Here is a 15,660-nt window from a genome sequence, read left to right on the forward strand (position 1 = left end):
TTTGATCTTTAAGAGCATCTCAAATAATTTATAATTTATACACAACACTGAAGTCCAAGAAATGCCTACAGCATAGCGATATACATAAACCTGTTTGGTGCTGGTGTCATCTTAGTAGAATAAAGCAGCAATAAACATCAGCTCTTAAAGTGTGTGCGCTTGCTTTCTTTTTTATTTCTTGGGGCATTTATGTGTAGGACATTGCAGCTTTCTCTGCTCTTTTGTGTGTGGGGGGTGAAATTAGAATATACGAGCTAAGCACAGTTCTGTGAATTGAAATAAAGTGTGGGCAGCATTTTCTTTGCAGCCTGTGCAAACATAACACACACACACGCACACACACATGCACACACAATCGCAGATACGGATAACTGATTACTGCAGAGGCTGTTGTCGCTGTGTGAATTGTGTTCTTTGTACAGTTATTCTCTTAGGTGACACCAGCAAAGCTCTGTTATTCACTCATACATTCTCCACACCCACTGTGAACTGACAAAACACTTAGCACATTTGGTTCACAGTACCAATTCTCAGTCCGTGCTTAAACACCAACACTTCTCTCCGACACCACAATTAACACAGCACATTAACACAGAGAGGAGGCAAATATTAAAAATTGCAGAACTTCATACAAACATCTATATCAAGGTAGCGATTAGTATGACTGTGTTTCCTCCAGTTGTTGAACAGCTTGTGGATGTTTGTTTTTTTGTTTTTTTTCCACTTTCCTTCTCTGTCTGCATGTGTATGCGTGTGTGTGTGCATGTGTGCGTGTGTGAGTGTGTGCGTGTGCATGTGTGTGTCCCCTTACCACATTTCGGTAGTCTCAGTCTTGACAACGGCTTGCGTGCTCCTCCATCCTCGATGCAGCGCAGCTCCTGAGTGTCTGCTTCCTCTCCCAACCACAGCTTGATCCACATGTTCTCACAGGAGCAGTGTAGAGGGTTCCCTGACAGGATTCTGGAGGGATCCAAACACACACATGGTGACGAACTCTGACAAAGACTGAGTAGCAAAACAAAAAGAGTGCAACGCAGACTTAAAGGCAAGCTAATGGTAACCTTCTGATCTCTGGAAGCCTCAATAAAAAAACTAATATTTCGAATAATTTTCTCTCTAAAACATCATATTCACATCTTTTTTACAAGCTAAGGCTTCAAATATGAGAACATGAGCATATGAGATTTTGATTTCATACAGATAAAGTAAATCATTAATAATGAGAGTAATAATGTTGTTAAAAATAAAATGCCTTTGTTTTAAACAACAATTTTGATAAAACCAAATAATTTTGACTACTTTTGGTCTTTATCAGGGTAATTGTGTGGTATGGTAAAAACGCCACCACCTCTAACTTCACCTTACGTCTCACTAACCAGATACAAACACAATTTGATCACCAGACAAGCCAGGCAGACCTTGTTTTCAGTTTTTTTGGTCATGAAAAAAAAAGGTTCCTGCATGAGTGCAGCGTTTTTCACATGCCACGTATATCTAACAATATGCACCACTCCTGCAGAGCTGACACAACTGGGTCTCAAATATCACAGCAATGATTCGATAATATTACTTATTCTCATGCTGCACTATGCAGATTCTTCATGAACCTCGGTATGTTGAATGCTTGACACCAAATTGAAAATTGATGACTTGACTTAATTTATTGAAACTGTAAATTCCACACCCTTGATACCAATACATGCGCGCTATTCACACTAGAAGAGCTTGTCAGTCCACACACATGCATTAATGATATCACAGGACTCAATGAATCTCAAAATCACCTTCATTTTCTGATGCTTAGCCCAACATTACATGCGTTTTTGAATATACCAGCATATATGTCGCATTAGGTTAGCTTTCTCTGGGTTAGTTTTTATAGGTTTTTGGCTAAAAGTGGAATTTTAGAATAATTTGGCAGAAATACGGTTTTGGTCATATTTAAAAAAAAAATTGTCACTGTTTTATGGAGAAATAAAATTTTGGTTTTCAGACCTCAAGTAACAGTAATCATGTTTGATGTACTTCTAATCAGAAATAACTGCAATCAAAGATCACTGATATGTTGGAAGTAGATAGTAGGTGAAAGTTCAGGAAACAGAGGAACTATGAGACCGGTCATGACTTACTGGAGCACGAGATGCACGGAACAGCACAAAGGAGTAACAGAGAAGGAGAGAGCGCTGAACTTTGGGTTTTCAGAAGACAGCCGGTTGGGCAACTCAAACTGCTGACACATTAGTTTTTGGTTCATTTGATTACTTATTCTGTATTTTATTAAGTAAAAAAAAAGTGTTCTAATGTTGAAATTGATCAGATACTGGAAATTAATGGAAATCATACACAGAGATGCTGAGATGAACATTTTTCCCAAAACTATCAGATTTGTAAATGACTGCTTTAAAGAATAACATAAAATAGGTAATATAATTAACTAAGTTTGGTAAAACAACAAACTTTATCTTTAAAGAATGTGAGGCTGAAGGACCTATATTTTAGCAATTCTCTGTGGGATTTGGGTTTCGATGTATTCCTCTTTCTGGCTTTTACACTGATGTGTTAGCTCATTATGTTACTACTGAGAGACAGAGCAAAGCAGTTTCCAGATGTTGCTATTCTGTCTGAAGACAGATATGAGATCTTTATCAATCCTGCTGATCTAATTCTCTTCCAGAAACCCAATTACAGTTTTCCTGCAAGTGCAAAACAGCTCATTTAAGAAGATTATCCGAAGTTCAAAGACACCGTGGGACATAATCACACACTGTGAGGTAACTCTAAATGTTTTCTTTGGGCAAGCATGGGATGTGTATTTTTCAGCTCGCTATATATTAGCTAAGCACTCCTCCAACAATCAGAGGCATTGATCCTGATGGGTATTTTATGAGTTATGGTTGGAGGTAGGAGGCGCAACTACCAGCTGGTATGTATTTTGATATCTTTGCTCGTCTAAATCTAAGTGGTAAAATAGCTGCTTTAAGATTTTTTTTTAAGGCTGACAGCCAATGAAGCCAACTCAAAAAACTTCAGCTAACATCAGAGTTCATCTCATGATGAAGGTGAAGGTTTCTGCTAACTCACAGATATGAGATGTTGAGGTGCTTGAATATCCTCCAGGAGAGGGACGACAGGTTGTTGTCTTTCAAATTCCTGCACACGAAGCCAAGAATCAGTGAATGAAGTTCAATATAAACAAAAAGTATTGCATCAGGTTGTTTTAAAATGTTTCTACATCCAAATCAATTTATGTTTTGGTACAATATACAAATGGAGTTGTGCCTCCATAAGATTGCAGCAGTGAATAAAATTACGAAATACTTTAAGTAATTTTGTATCAAATGTAGATTAATTATCTTGCTCATGTTTCTAATTTTCATCTTTTTTTTACCTTTATGACTAATTTAACGATATTAGAAATATGGTTTTATTTATTACAATAATATATAAAATGTATGTAATAGTATGTAAGTCTCTTTTCTCATCACCCTTAAATTCAGTATACAACAAATCAAATATTACCTTTTTATATAATGATACCTCTTAAATGCTGTCTTACAAAATGGTGATTAGTGCACAAAAAGTACAGAACTTATCTGCACAATCGTTGTCATGTTAATAGAAAGAAAGAAAACGACGGTTTTACTTACAGGTACTGTAGCCTTAAGTTGCTCTGAAATGCCAGTTTTGATACGTATGTCAGCCTGCTGTTGGTCACCGTACTGACACAAAACAAACAAATACATCAGTATCATTAGAGTCCTCATGAACATTAAAAACCCGACACATTATTAATATTCACAGCAGGCAAAACCTTTCAGCAAATTACAGGGCAGCTGCTGGGGTGTTTATAATGAGCAAAATGCATCCAAAAGGAAAACAGGCTCCAAAACAAATTCACTTTTCATTAACTCTGATTTACTGACCTGTAATACAACTTTAGTGAAATCTTTTAGAAACCAAGCTGTACGTTTACTGTTCTAAATGCGCAATATGATGATAGCTATAATAACTATAAGTGGAAAGCTGATCCAGAGGCATGAAACTAGCAAAAAATAAATAAATAAATAAAAGTTGAGCTTGTTTGCAATCAACTAATGTCTGAATGCTCTTTGAAAAAAGAAATACTGCATACCATAAAAATGAACTAATGTACATAAGCTCAAAATTATTGAAAGCCCCGGCAGATTTAGGTGTTATTTTGTTTCCATTCATCAAAGAAGTAAGTTAGCGATAGAAAATGTGGCATTACTCAAAAGATAATAAACAATGTACAGAAAATGGCAGAGAAAGAAGGGGAAAGCTTGCACCAAAACGCAGCTCTTCAAACTGGGAAGAGCTGCGTTGAGTATTATAGCCGCCGCTTACGATGCACCTGCTCCAGCACGGAGCCACAAGGTCCCAAAACTTTCTGTGAATTTAGAGTTATGCCACAGCAGGTCCAACTCCACACTGAAGTAATTTACTTGGTACTAATTTCTTGTTTTTTTATTCTGATTGTTTAGATATAGACAATCAGACTATTATGTAGATAATCAGACTATTATACAGATATAAACAATCAGACACTTATACAAACAAAAACACAAAAAAAGCTTATACGCTATAATATTTTAAAACTTTCATTATAATGAGGCACATATGTTTAATACGTCTGTCTGTTATAATAAGAAGACGACACTTGAACTTAAACATTTCCCATGTAAAATAAAGTCATAAAGGACTCACAGGTTCCTGAGGTTCTTGTAGTAGTACAGGTCTTTGTCATTAATGGAGGAGAAGCTGCTCTGGTTTGCAATGTAGCTGTCAGGGGATACAAGCGTGCATAACACAAAGATAACTTGTTAGCATGGGGAAGTACAAGCAGAAACCCGTCATCAAGATATAAACATGTTAAACCTACATAAATGGACACGTTTTTATTTTATTTTTTTTAAATATACTTTTTGACGGACCACAGCCGATCCACAGGACGCAGGGGAAAATCGTTGTAGCTTCTCAGAGTGAGGAAGCAGAATGTGTTATCGTCTCTTTTCCTCAGCAGCATCTGAGCAAAACACTTGACCTGTTTGTGTTTGAGGGGCCAGCAGGAGACGGTTTCCGAGCAGCTCCCATGTGTGCATGAAAAGAACGGAGCGAACATATTCTGAAAAGCAGCATAAGTACTTCTCATGTATTACAGCTCTGGGATTAGATGTCTGAGAATATTTCAAGCTAAACAAAAAGACTATGAGAGAACCGAGAACGTGCTATTTTACCGAGACAACAGCTACAGCAGCGCCGGCTGTATGGGTCAAGTTCTCAGGGTAATTTTACATAAAACATTGAACAAAGGTTTACAAATACTACTGAATTCCCATCAGCCCCAGCAACGAAAAATTATCTGAAACTGCTTAGCTCTGAGGTGCTTTTGCTGTTCTTATTTTCAGTGTAAAAATGACCTATTATATCATGTACTGTAAGTGAAAAGGTGTGCAAACACTATAAAGGCAACAAAATATCTAGTTTTTGTGATATAATACCTGAGGAAATTCCCCCAATCTATTTAATCCCCCACCTGCCGCTGGTTATCTCTTCTATAAAGGGAGATGAATATTGTGTCATCAGAAGCTGGGCCAGTAATTAGAAAGAGCTCAAAGGGCAGCAGTCCAGGATCCCAATTTTGTTGGGGCCTTAAAGATTTTTATTTATTTTACAAATGTGTGTTGAATGATATTCAACAATTAGAAAATTTGTATGTTATAGTAATTTTTTTAGGAACAACATATGTAATAAACCTATCATGCATCAATTCATACTGCTAATGTACAGGGCTACCTATGGATACGGACAGCAAGACTGGCGCCAGCCCAGGGGCCCATAGCTTTCTAAGTTCAGCCCTGATCCAAAGCGATGTGCAAGAAACAGGAGGAACACGTCAAGAGGAAGTGTAAAGGGTCTCCGTGTTGGTCATAATCTTTTGCCTGACCTGTGTATGTCTATGACTCTCAAACTTAATTTCAAGAAGTTCTGGTTTGACAAGACAATTCAAGTGAGTGTTCTAACAATAACACTACAGAGGTTTTCTGTCTGGTAAAATTTATTTAAGATGGGGAAAAAAGCACAACTAATTTTACGACTCAACACATTATATATATATATATATATATATATATATATATATATATATATATATATATATATATATATATATATATACACACACACACACACACAAAGACAGACAAATATCAAAATTTACTCTTCATAACCAACTATATTTGAGTGCAGTTGCCTGACTTGGACTGGCAGCTCATTAAATTTTGACCCAGTACTGACATCTCAAGGCATATTAAAAAAAAATAAAAATCAGGACATCTCAGCAATTAATGCAGACAAGATAAACCATCTCCACGGCTTTTGGCAAGGTCGTTTTTGGTTCAAACTCAAGCCAAGCACTTCATCTCATGCTCATTTAAACAGCCTCCAAGGCCAGTGATAAGGATTGTTTCTATCTAACCAAGCGTGTCAACAAGGTCGTTTTTACCTGTGCCAAGAAAAGAGCTTATCTTCAAGTTTCCTTATCTAAAATGTATGAATTTACGAAGTTATGACGCAGGGATGCTGCAAATCCCGAAGTGCACAAAAAAGAATACAGTCATCAAAAATGAGCAAAATATTCAGTCTGGGTAGAAAATTGTTGCCTAAGCAAATCCCCCCTTCAGCATCAATTCTCTCATCTCAGTTCGTCCAAATAGCCTCCTCATATTAGCCATCTTGGGAAGTGTCTGTGCTAATATTTGGACTGTGGTGTCTGATGAGAGCGCAGCCAACTACACACAAGCAAACACAGATTTGTTTTTAACAGACTTTTCTACATTGATCGCCCCGTGGTTGCAATGGGTGTTCTATGCAATGCAGGTTAGGCTGCACACTAATCGTGCAGATAGAAAGGGCTGCTTGCTTCCTCACATACCTGGACAATTTCAAAGAGTCCTGAACGAGGTTAAGGGTTCGTTGAATGAAATTATTTTTTTTTAAATCCGCCTTCTACTCAGGCTCCCTCGCTGTGCGAATGATCAGCAACAGATGATGTTTGGAGGGCTGAGCATTTCTTTATTTGCCGGAAGCGCAGCCGCGATTAAATGCTCTTTAAAAAGAAATAGGTTAGGCCAAATGGAGATGCGGTTCTGACAGCTTCCACACTCACATGTCGGTGATGTTCTCCATCTCCGCCTCGCTCTGCAGGACGGGGAACGCGCTGATCCCTCGCTCCGGGTCCACGCAGGAGATCCTGGTGCTGCTGCAGGAGCAAGTCGAGGGGCATGCCTCCGCGGACATCCAAGGGTCCCCCGAGCCCACAGTCACCCCGACCGCCACGACCCACCACCAGAAGCACTGCCACGAGCCCGAGGTTCCCCACGCCGAGGGGAGAGCCCAGATCCCTGGTCCCGAAGCGCACATCTCGGGTGTCCCGACTCTCAGCTACAAGGCTCGCCGAAAAGCCCCCACGGCCCGGCCCGGGTTGGCTGGGATCAGCCCCGGTTCGGCCAGTCAAGGAGAAGAGAGGGGAAGAAAGGTGCGGGGGTAAGAAGCAGAATCCGATGCTGAGGTGGCAAGAAGCGGTGAAGAGACGCTAGAAAACCATCAGAGGTCTCCGAGATGACAGACGAGACGCCAAAAAAAAAAAAGGTGTGAAAAGGATTAGAAGAGCTGCGTTGTCCTCCAGAATCCTCCGTCAGACAGCCAGTCAGTCAAAGTCTCACTGCCACAGGGGCGCTGTGTGCCAAGTAGAATCGCTCTCTCTCCCCCCCTCTCTGTCTGCCTCTCTCTTTCTCTCAGATGTCACTGACCGGAGCGTCCTCGGCACAATGTTCTCTGTGTGTGGATAATTGTCTGCTGCTGCTGCTGCTTTTTGCTTGGTGCTCGGATAAAATGTGCGGCGCGCAGAGAAAAAGGCTGCGATGAGGACAGATGAAGGAGGAGAAAAGGGGGGGAGAAGGGAAAGGATGCGTACCCGCATCAAAGCAGATCATGTACAAAGTGAGACACCGTTGATTTCTTTTTAAAAAGGAGATTTTCTTGATCTGCTCTCAGGAAGGTCCGGACACAGAGCAGGAACATTTCATTGCTGAATACAGCTGTTTTGACTTGAGGTTCTCTACTGTTTGGTTGTACTGGACCAACAGTATTTGAGGACCAAAGCCAAATTTGATTTGAGATCCAGTACAGATCCATTACCTTGCAACTTACCACAAATCCCAATTGTCCAACTTCGATTGTTTGCATGTTGTGCAATTAGCATCCTCATTCACGGTTTACTTACAGCCCAACATTATATTGAACACATTGTGAAATGTGTCACTTGATTCTCATGCTTTTCACATTAGTTATTAGATAAATATTAGAGTTAGTGCTGTCATAAACGGTGGTTGTGGTGAGGATATGGACGCAGGCGGACCCAGGAGGTAAGTGAAAATGATGACTTTAATGGTGGTATCCAGAAGACAGAGCAACAGAGAACAGCACAGGGAACATCTCATGGCACGGGGAAACAGGCAATACATGACAAGGATCCAACGAGAGACAAAGACAACAGGTGGGTTTAAATACACACGGGGTAATCAAGGGAATGAGTCACACCTGGGAAACAAGGGGAAGACCAGAGACAGACTCACAGGGAACAGGACTACACAGAAAAAAATCAAAAATAAACACACAGAAACACGGATTATGACAAGTGCCTGTGAAGTGGCAGAACAGGGAGGTGGTCTCAATTTTCAAGAAAGAGGACAGGATCAATTTACCAAAGGATCCCAACTGTCCATCAACCTTGGAAAGAGAAAACAGTTTTCACTGAGTTTAGGAAAAGAATAATAAACATCACACAATATGAATGAATTACAAATGCAAATGTGAAACAGTCAGATTGTTCCAGAGCTGATGAGCGTAGAAACTATGGCTCCTCCACTTGTTTAGTTATGGTACTGGGAGCAGTGGGTAAACAGGTTTCTCATGACCTGATGGGTCAACATGCTCCATACCAGCAACTCTAAAACATATCTAGGCCCAGTACCAGCACATTACTTTAACATAATATTATTTCATTCGCAGGGGATCAGTGCAGGTATTTAAAGGTTGGTGTAGTACAATCCCTTTTTCTTGCTCAGAACAGTTTGAGATGAAGGTTCAGTTTCATGTCGCTGGAGGTACTTCTATCCAGGAGTACTGACTATCTGGGCATCATTCTGGTAGTTGTATGCCCAAAGTCAGACCTGTGTCCACATTCTCAGCACAAGTCCCAGTCCAAGTTCCTCTCTTGTTACTAAAATTGTTTTGTTTTTTTTGTTATCATTGACACGGTCATTGAGAGAATTGTGTCTGCTTTGGAGCTTAGCTCAGTGTTTTGCAGATGATGGGGTTCTATTTTCGTCTTCAAACCATGACCTTCAGAGTGTATTTATGTAGTTTGTGGATGAGCATGAAGCAGCCCTTCAAGTCCGAAGCCATGGGTCTCAACCAGGAAAAGGTGAATTGTTTCGTCCTGCTTTGAGGTCAGATTTTGGCTCAGGTTGGGGGTCCTTGTTAACAAATGATGGAACAGGATATTGAAAGTTGGATCCAAGCCTCATCTGTATAAGGGTGGGCCCTGCTTCAGTTGGCTGTGGTGAAAGAAGCGAGTCGAAAAGTAAAGGTCTCGTCTTTCTGGGTGACATGAGACAATGGCGTATCAATCTAAATGTCGATACTATCAATATTGATATTGGTAGTGTCAATATTGATGAGGCCGATGCTTTTGTTTGCAGTTTCTCTTCTGAATGTTCAGCAAATTACTCATGCCAGTGCATATGCAGGAATTAAAATGCCAAAAATCAAGAGCTCACATTTTCAGTTTGAGAGCAGGACTTCATACTTCTGCTATGTTTGCTTTCAAAACGTCTGCTTTCTTTCAAACACAGTCTGTTCACTTCCCCCATAAGAGCAACTTCACTCCAGCACTGTCTGCGCAAACAGCACACACCTGTCTTGGCTCACAGCGTAATCTGTGATCAGAGTTGCAATTTTAGCATACGGATTAAACTATTAGTATCTATTCAGGCAGCTGCAAAAAATCTTACTGAAATCAAAAATATACACTTATGTAAAGCTTTATACCTCAAACCTGAAATAGTTCACACACTTTTGTGTGAGAAGTAGTATTCCTACTGATGTTACATGCAGATTACAGTAACAGACTCAGTTATCCTAAGAAACAATTGTGTGTAGTAGAAAGTAAAATGGGAAATATTTTTATTTAATTACTGCTACACTGTGTTATATTGCAGTTAGTTCATAAAATCGCCTTTGACCTGCATTTTATCATAATGATGATCAACTAACTGAAGTCATATCAATACCAAAATTCCTAGTATCGCACACCGCTAATGGATGAAATAGTGAGATCCTGGATACAATGATCTGGAGTGAGCCTCTCCTCTTCAGTTTGGATGGACTCACTGTTAAAAACAAGGTGAGGACCTCTGGGAAAGCTGAGCATAAAGACGCTACTCCTCTGCATCAAAAAGAACCAGTACGGCTTGTTCAAGCATAAAACAAAGATGTCTCCTGAACTCCTCCTTTTTGAAGAACCAAAGGCAGAACCACCGGCCAGGACACATCTGGGGATGATTTGGATTTGGTAGGAGAGTGTTTGTAGGAAAAAGGGATGCCAGCGTTTCCCTACCTGGACCTGTTACTCCAGCAACCAGATCTCAGATAAGCTTGACAATAGATGGTTGGACGCACAGACAGATGGCAGTAAATAAATAATAATAATTAATTGACTTTTCATTTTGTCTGGACTGCAGTATAACATTATAATGCAAGCTCAGTGAAATTAGAAAGAAGGGGTCAAGTTAAACTGGCTTTGCTCACCAGGACCAGAGCAAAAACACCAGTTATGTATGAATACTCTGCAGAAAGCAATGTGCTTGAAATTCTACAGACACAACCACATAAATACAACTGTAGAAACATGGAATTGTCACTGTTAAGATTGTAATAATATTCAAATTTCAGCAGAATTGTGATTTAAAGAATTTGTAATTTTTATAACGTTTTATTCAGAAAATTATCAATATTCTGTTTGAGAAGCCAAACGCTCTCTGGGGTTCCCTGCAGGACAGGAAGCCCAGAGCAGCAGGTTTGTTTTGGTGAGCCTTAGGTTGGCTCTGGTTGGCCTTACGCTAATGACAGAGATGGATAAACTCTACCTTGAAGACTTCGCTGAGATCACTGCATGAACGAGATTTAAGAGCCTGTCAATTTAGACGCTATAATTGTCATAATCGTCCTCATCAACGCTGTGGTTGTCATTATTATCATTTGGTTGTCATGCTGGGCCTCTCTAAACCTGTGTACGGTTAATTAGTTCAAATCAAAGCTGTCCAAATTAGGCTCTTTCTTCTGCACAAGTCAAATTGTTCAAATCATGATGAGGGAATATTAAAAAAAATAATAATGGAAGGTAATGTACGTGCAAATCTCGGGTTAAGCAACATGTTCAGACTCTTAAATGAGCTTAAACATCGAGGTGAGATTTGAATGAGACAGTAGACAAGAGAGCTGGCAACTATAAGACCAAGCATCAGATTTGAAAGTCATTAGGTCATATTTCACAATCGTGTGAATTATATGTGGCTCATAGCTTTACTGGACTCGAATCAATATGTCATCTCAGGGTGGAGGCTGGATGCCAGTCACTCTGCAGCGATACATCTCTTTCAGCTGGCTGTATTTCTAATAAGAGTGGATCTGTCTTTAACACGGCCGAGCCACCGAAGGACGAAGCCACTTCTCCTCAATCTGTTACCTTGCAGCTGAGTGGCAGAGGATGACAGCACATCCGCCTGTGACCAGCAGCAGCAGCCTTAGCAGCAGCCAGCCCAGCATACCGCAGCATGTGAGGAGCCCTCTCAGTGTCCTGTCTCTCCCTGTGCAGCTCAAACATGACGTTTGCGCTGACGCACAGGCAGTGCTGCTGAATAGGCTAGCGTAATTACGGAGCTCTGTCTGTGTCTTAACCAATCTGGATCCCTGCCTCAGAAACCGAGTGTACACGTTTCACACAGACAGAGCATGGTGGGCGGACCAATTAAGTCACTGTAGCACAAACATAATACTCCAGTTGCTCTGTGTTCCTTCTGAAATCTAACAGAGGCCTGAGTTAAAGGTTTCTGACATTTAAACAAGTGATAAGCCATTTCAGGGCATGTTGACACAGAAAGCAACAATTCAACATCAAGTTCTGGGTCACAATATCTCATATGAGGTTCAAAATCATGCAGGTTGTTTAATCCTCTTACCTCAAAGGTTTTTCAGAATGCAATCTACAAACAAAAACATAAATGTCAACAGTTAAAACTGTGGAAATGGCACAAAATTCCTTATAATCAAAAGATACATATGTTCACAAATTATATTTAAAAACACTGCATTAAAATTTGTTTTTTATTTAAAACCCTGTCTTTATCTGATACAATACACAACCAGATATCCATCTATCTGACTGTGTATTTTACTAGGGAATGGATTTTTTCCTGTAGCCATAAAAACTAAAGCTACATCACAGCTATAATCTAATAACCCTGTCTCACTAATGGGATCTTTTTACATCACTGCATCATTATGACTTATAGTACTGATGTGAGCTTTTTTTTCTTTTTTTTTAAACCCAGTCTCATTTGCTTTTTCATTTTATTTGGGTCTGATGTCAGAATTACTTGCTTCTGTTGCATCACAATTTCATGTCAGTTCATCAAAATCTCCTCTTGCTATAAACAGTGGAAAAAATAAAAAAATAAAAATCAAATCACACTCAGTAGCTCACAAATTTTGGCCTGTCTTGCTTCATTAAAGTCATCTACTTTGTAAGTGTTATTGGTTACATCACAGTTACCTGTCTAGCTTTTTTCAGGGCACAATAGTTACATTTTACAGGGAAATAATCTACTCAAATATAACATGCCGTTTTACGTTTTTTTTTTTTTTGTGGTACTAGTTGGAGTAATTGAGCAGCAGGAAAGGGAACAGGGATGGGAATCAAACCCCAGACAGCTGCATCAGAGCTAACATCCTCAATTTAAGGGGCGTCACCTCTACCTCTACACCACACACTGCAGCTGCCCCGTAAAATAGCTCATGATGCCATGTTTTGCATTGCATCACAGCTTGCTACATTGTTGCATTTGTCACAGTGCTCTGTTTCAAATCCCTTTAAATCACCTCCATTCTTACATCACTTGTACTTCCTTTTGCCTGATAGTCACAGAGGTTGTCACACCTGTCATCACCTCCATGTAACTGTGTCACATGCAGGTCTTTCTGTACCACATCATGCTCAGTTTTTATTTCTGAAGATAATTCGCTTGGCTTTTTTCCCCTCAAAATCATCTTTGTTTCCTGACAGTCAGTTCTGATGTTGAAGTGAATCATTAGTCCTGCTACACTACAATCACCCCTATTTTTGAATGACATTCACATTTCACTTGATGAAATCCTTTGTCTTGATATATTGCAATTAACTTTGCTGAGGGATATTGATCATCTTTCTTGCTGCATGATGATGTATTTCATATTTCATAAACTGTGTCGTCACTCCAGAGTCAGATGTAGTTGTTTTTCAATGCCTGCTTTAAAATCACTTGTTCAAATATTTTTCTCTGATATAAGTATTTTTATTTCGTCGCAGTTAATTGTGGTGTTGCGCTGCAATCTTTCTAAAATCACAGTTATTTGTTTTGCTCCTTTTTATTTACATCTGCATTGTGATAGAGATTTTATAAAACATAACTTTTGTTGCTATATATGGTGTTCAAACACAAACAAGTTCATTGTTATATGCTTTCATTACAAAGTACATTGACTACTAAATGCCTTTGTTCTCTCAGCTTACATATGTACAAAGAAAAAGAAACTGATCAAAAACTTTAAAAGTTATAAAATTAATAACAGATGAATTAAAACAATAATATATTGTAGCATATGTTAATTTGCTATAATTGATTTTATTAGTTTTCTGCAGTAGAATAACATGTCCAGTTTTATTAGTGTACTGCTTTGGAGTTAGTTAATTGTCTTTTTCTCAACATATGAAATACAGAAATCCCATGTTTCCTGCAGACTCTTTGATATAAAACAAAAAGGATTAAAACCAAAACAAAGAGAAAAGTGTGCCAAAAACGTCGCCATTTATTTTAAATGCTATTCTGTCTTCCCTGAGAAGATTTTTAATCAATGATCTATGGACAAACAAACCTGAGTCTGTCTGAGCCATTTTCCTGCAACAACCTTGTTTCCTTGAACTTCTGGGCTTTGGCTTGAGTAATGATTTTATCCTATGGACAAGCTGCAGCAAAGACCAGCTTCTTTCTATTCAAAAGGAACGACAGAATTAATCTTTTTCTTCATTCTCACCCCAAATGTATGAACAATAGAACTGAAATTACTTCAAACATATGCAAAAGACAGTATGAGACAGACAGGTGAGAAAACAAACAAAATGTTTAACCTGTTGTTCACAGGTTGTCATTCACAATACAGGGGTGTCAAACTCCAGTCCTCAAGGGCCGCTGTCCTGCAGTGTTTAGATGTGCCACAGGTAAAAAACAGTGGAATGAAATGGCTTAATTACCTCCTCCCTGTGTAGATCGGTTCTCCTGAGCCTTGCTAATGACCTAATTATTCTTTTCAGGTGTGGTGCAGCAGAGGCACATCTAAAAGTTGCAGGACAGAGGCCCTTGAGGACTGGAGTTTGACACCTCTGTCACAAGAGGACCCAAATTTGGGTCCTCTCGTGAATAACAGGTTAAATTATGATGACTGTGTGTAACAGACAGGTTGCAGTTGTACCTGAACTGGGAATTATATGTACTATCTTTAATAACAGAGCAGATTCAAATGACTGCTTCCTCATCCATCACCCAGACTGCCATGTAGATTTGAGTGAACCTGTTGTGATCATCATGATGTTACTGTGATGACAAATTATACACCACTGCCCTCTACTGGGCTCCCAAAATACCATAAACCTCCAATTTACATTTCAAAAACAAAATGTGGCCTCAGTTCATACAGTGCTTTGCCTAGTATTTCTGCTATATGAACTTATTTCCATTTCTTCACATTACAATCACTAATTTCAGTTTTCAGGGACTTTATGTAACATAGCAAAACAAAGTGATGTGTAATTGCAAATTGGAAAGTTAATATGTATAGTTTTACTTTATTTTTTTGCATCGCTTTGTAATTTGAGTATAAATTTTGCTCCCTGAAGGCCGCAGATATTTCTTAAAGAACAAACAGCATCACGAAGACCAAGAAACACAGCAGAGAAGTCAGTGAGAAACTTGTGGAGGAAGTTTGTTCATAAAACAAAATCCCAAACTTTGAACATCTGACAGAGCACTAGTTAACCCCCACCACACAACTGTAAATTTACATAATAAGGTCTACAGAAATTGTCATTCACCTAACACAGACCACGCCAGAAAAGTATTAATCAGATAAGCTACCAAGAGTCCCATGTTAACTGGAGGACCTGGAGAGCATGGCTCAGGTTAGAGAAGCTCATCCATCAGGACAGGGCCGTTGTATACTCCATGAATCTGCCCATTAAGAAATAAGTGTGAAAGCTAAAAGTAATCT

The 15,660-nt window shown here is 39.3% G+C and overlaps 1 protein-coding gene across 5 annotated transcripts in view; it reads right to left on the reverse strand.

The window, feature by feature from the left end:
* ntrk2a (neurotrophic tyrosine kinase, receptor, type 2a) overlaps positions 1–8,065 on the reverse strand; it is a 100,982-nt gene extending 92,917 nt beyond the window's left edge. Inside the window, exons 1-5 of one of the 5 annotated variants that reach the window (XM_015042258.1) lie at positions 7,187–8,065; positions 4,726–4,800; positions 3,648–3,719; positions 3,082–3,150; positions 812–960 (exon numbers count right to left, since the gene is read on the reverse strand). In XM_015042258.1, coding sequence (XP_014897744.1) covers positions 812–960; positions 3,082–3,150; positions 3,648–3,719; positions 4,726–4,800; positions 7,187–7,440 — 619 coding nt within the window. In that variant the 5' untranslated portion in view covers positions 7,441–8,065. The remainder of the gene's footprint in view (positions 1–811; positions 961–3,081; positions 3,151–3,647; positions 3,720–4,725; positions 4,801–7,186) is intronic. The other 4 variants (XM_015042261.1, XM_015042259.1, XM_015042260.1 and 1 more) reach the window with 4 other exon arrangements.
* Positions 8,066–15,660: the final 7,595 nt, after the last annotated feature.

This window comes from Poecilia latipinna, unplaced genomic scaffold, assembly GCF_001443285.1.
Source record: "Poecilia latipinna isolate Pla-1442-1.1 unplaced genomic scaffold, P_latipinna-1.0 Scaffold583, whole genome shotgun sequence".
Classification (NCBI taxonomy): Eukaryota; Metazoa; Chordata; class Actinopteri; order Cyprinodontiformes; family Poeciliidae; genus Poecilia; species Poecilia latipinna.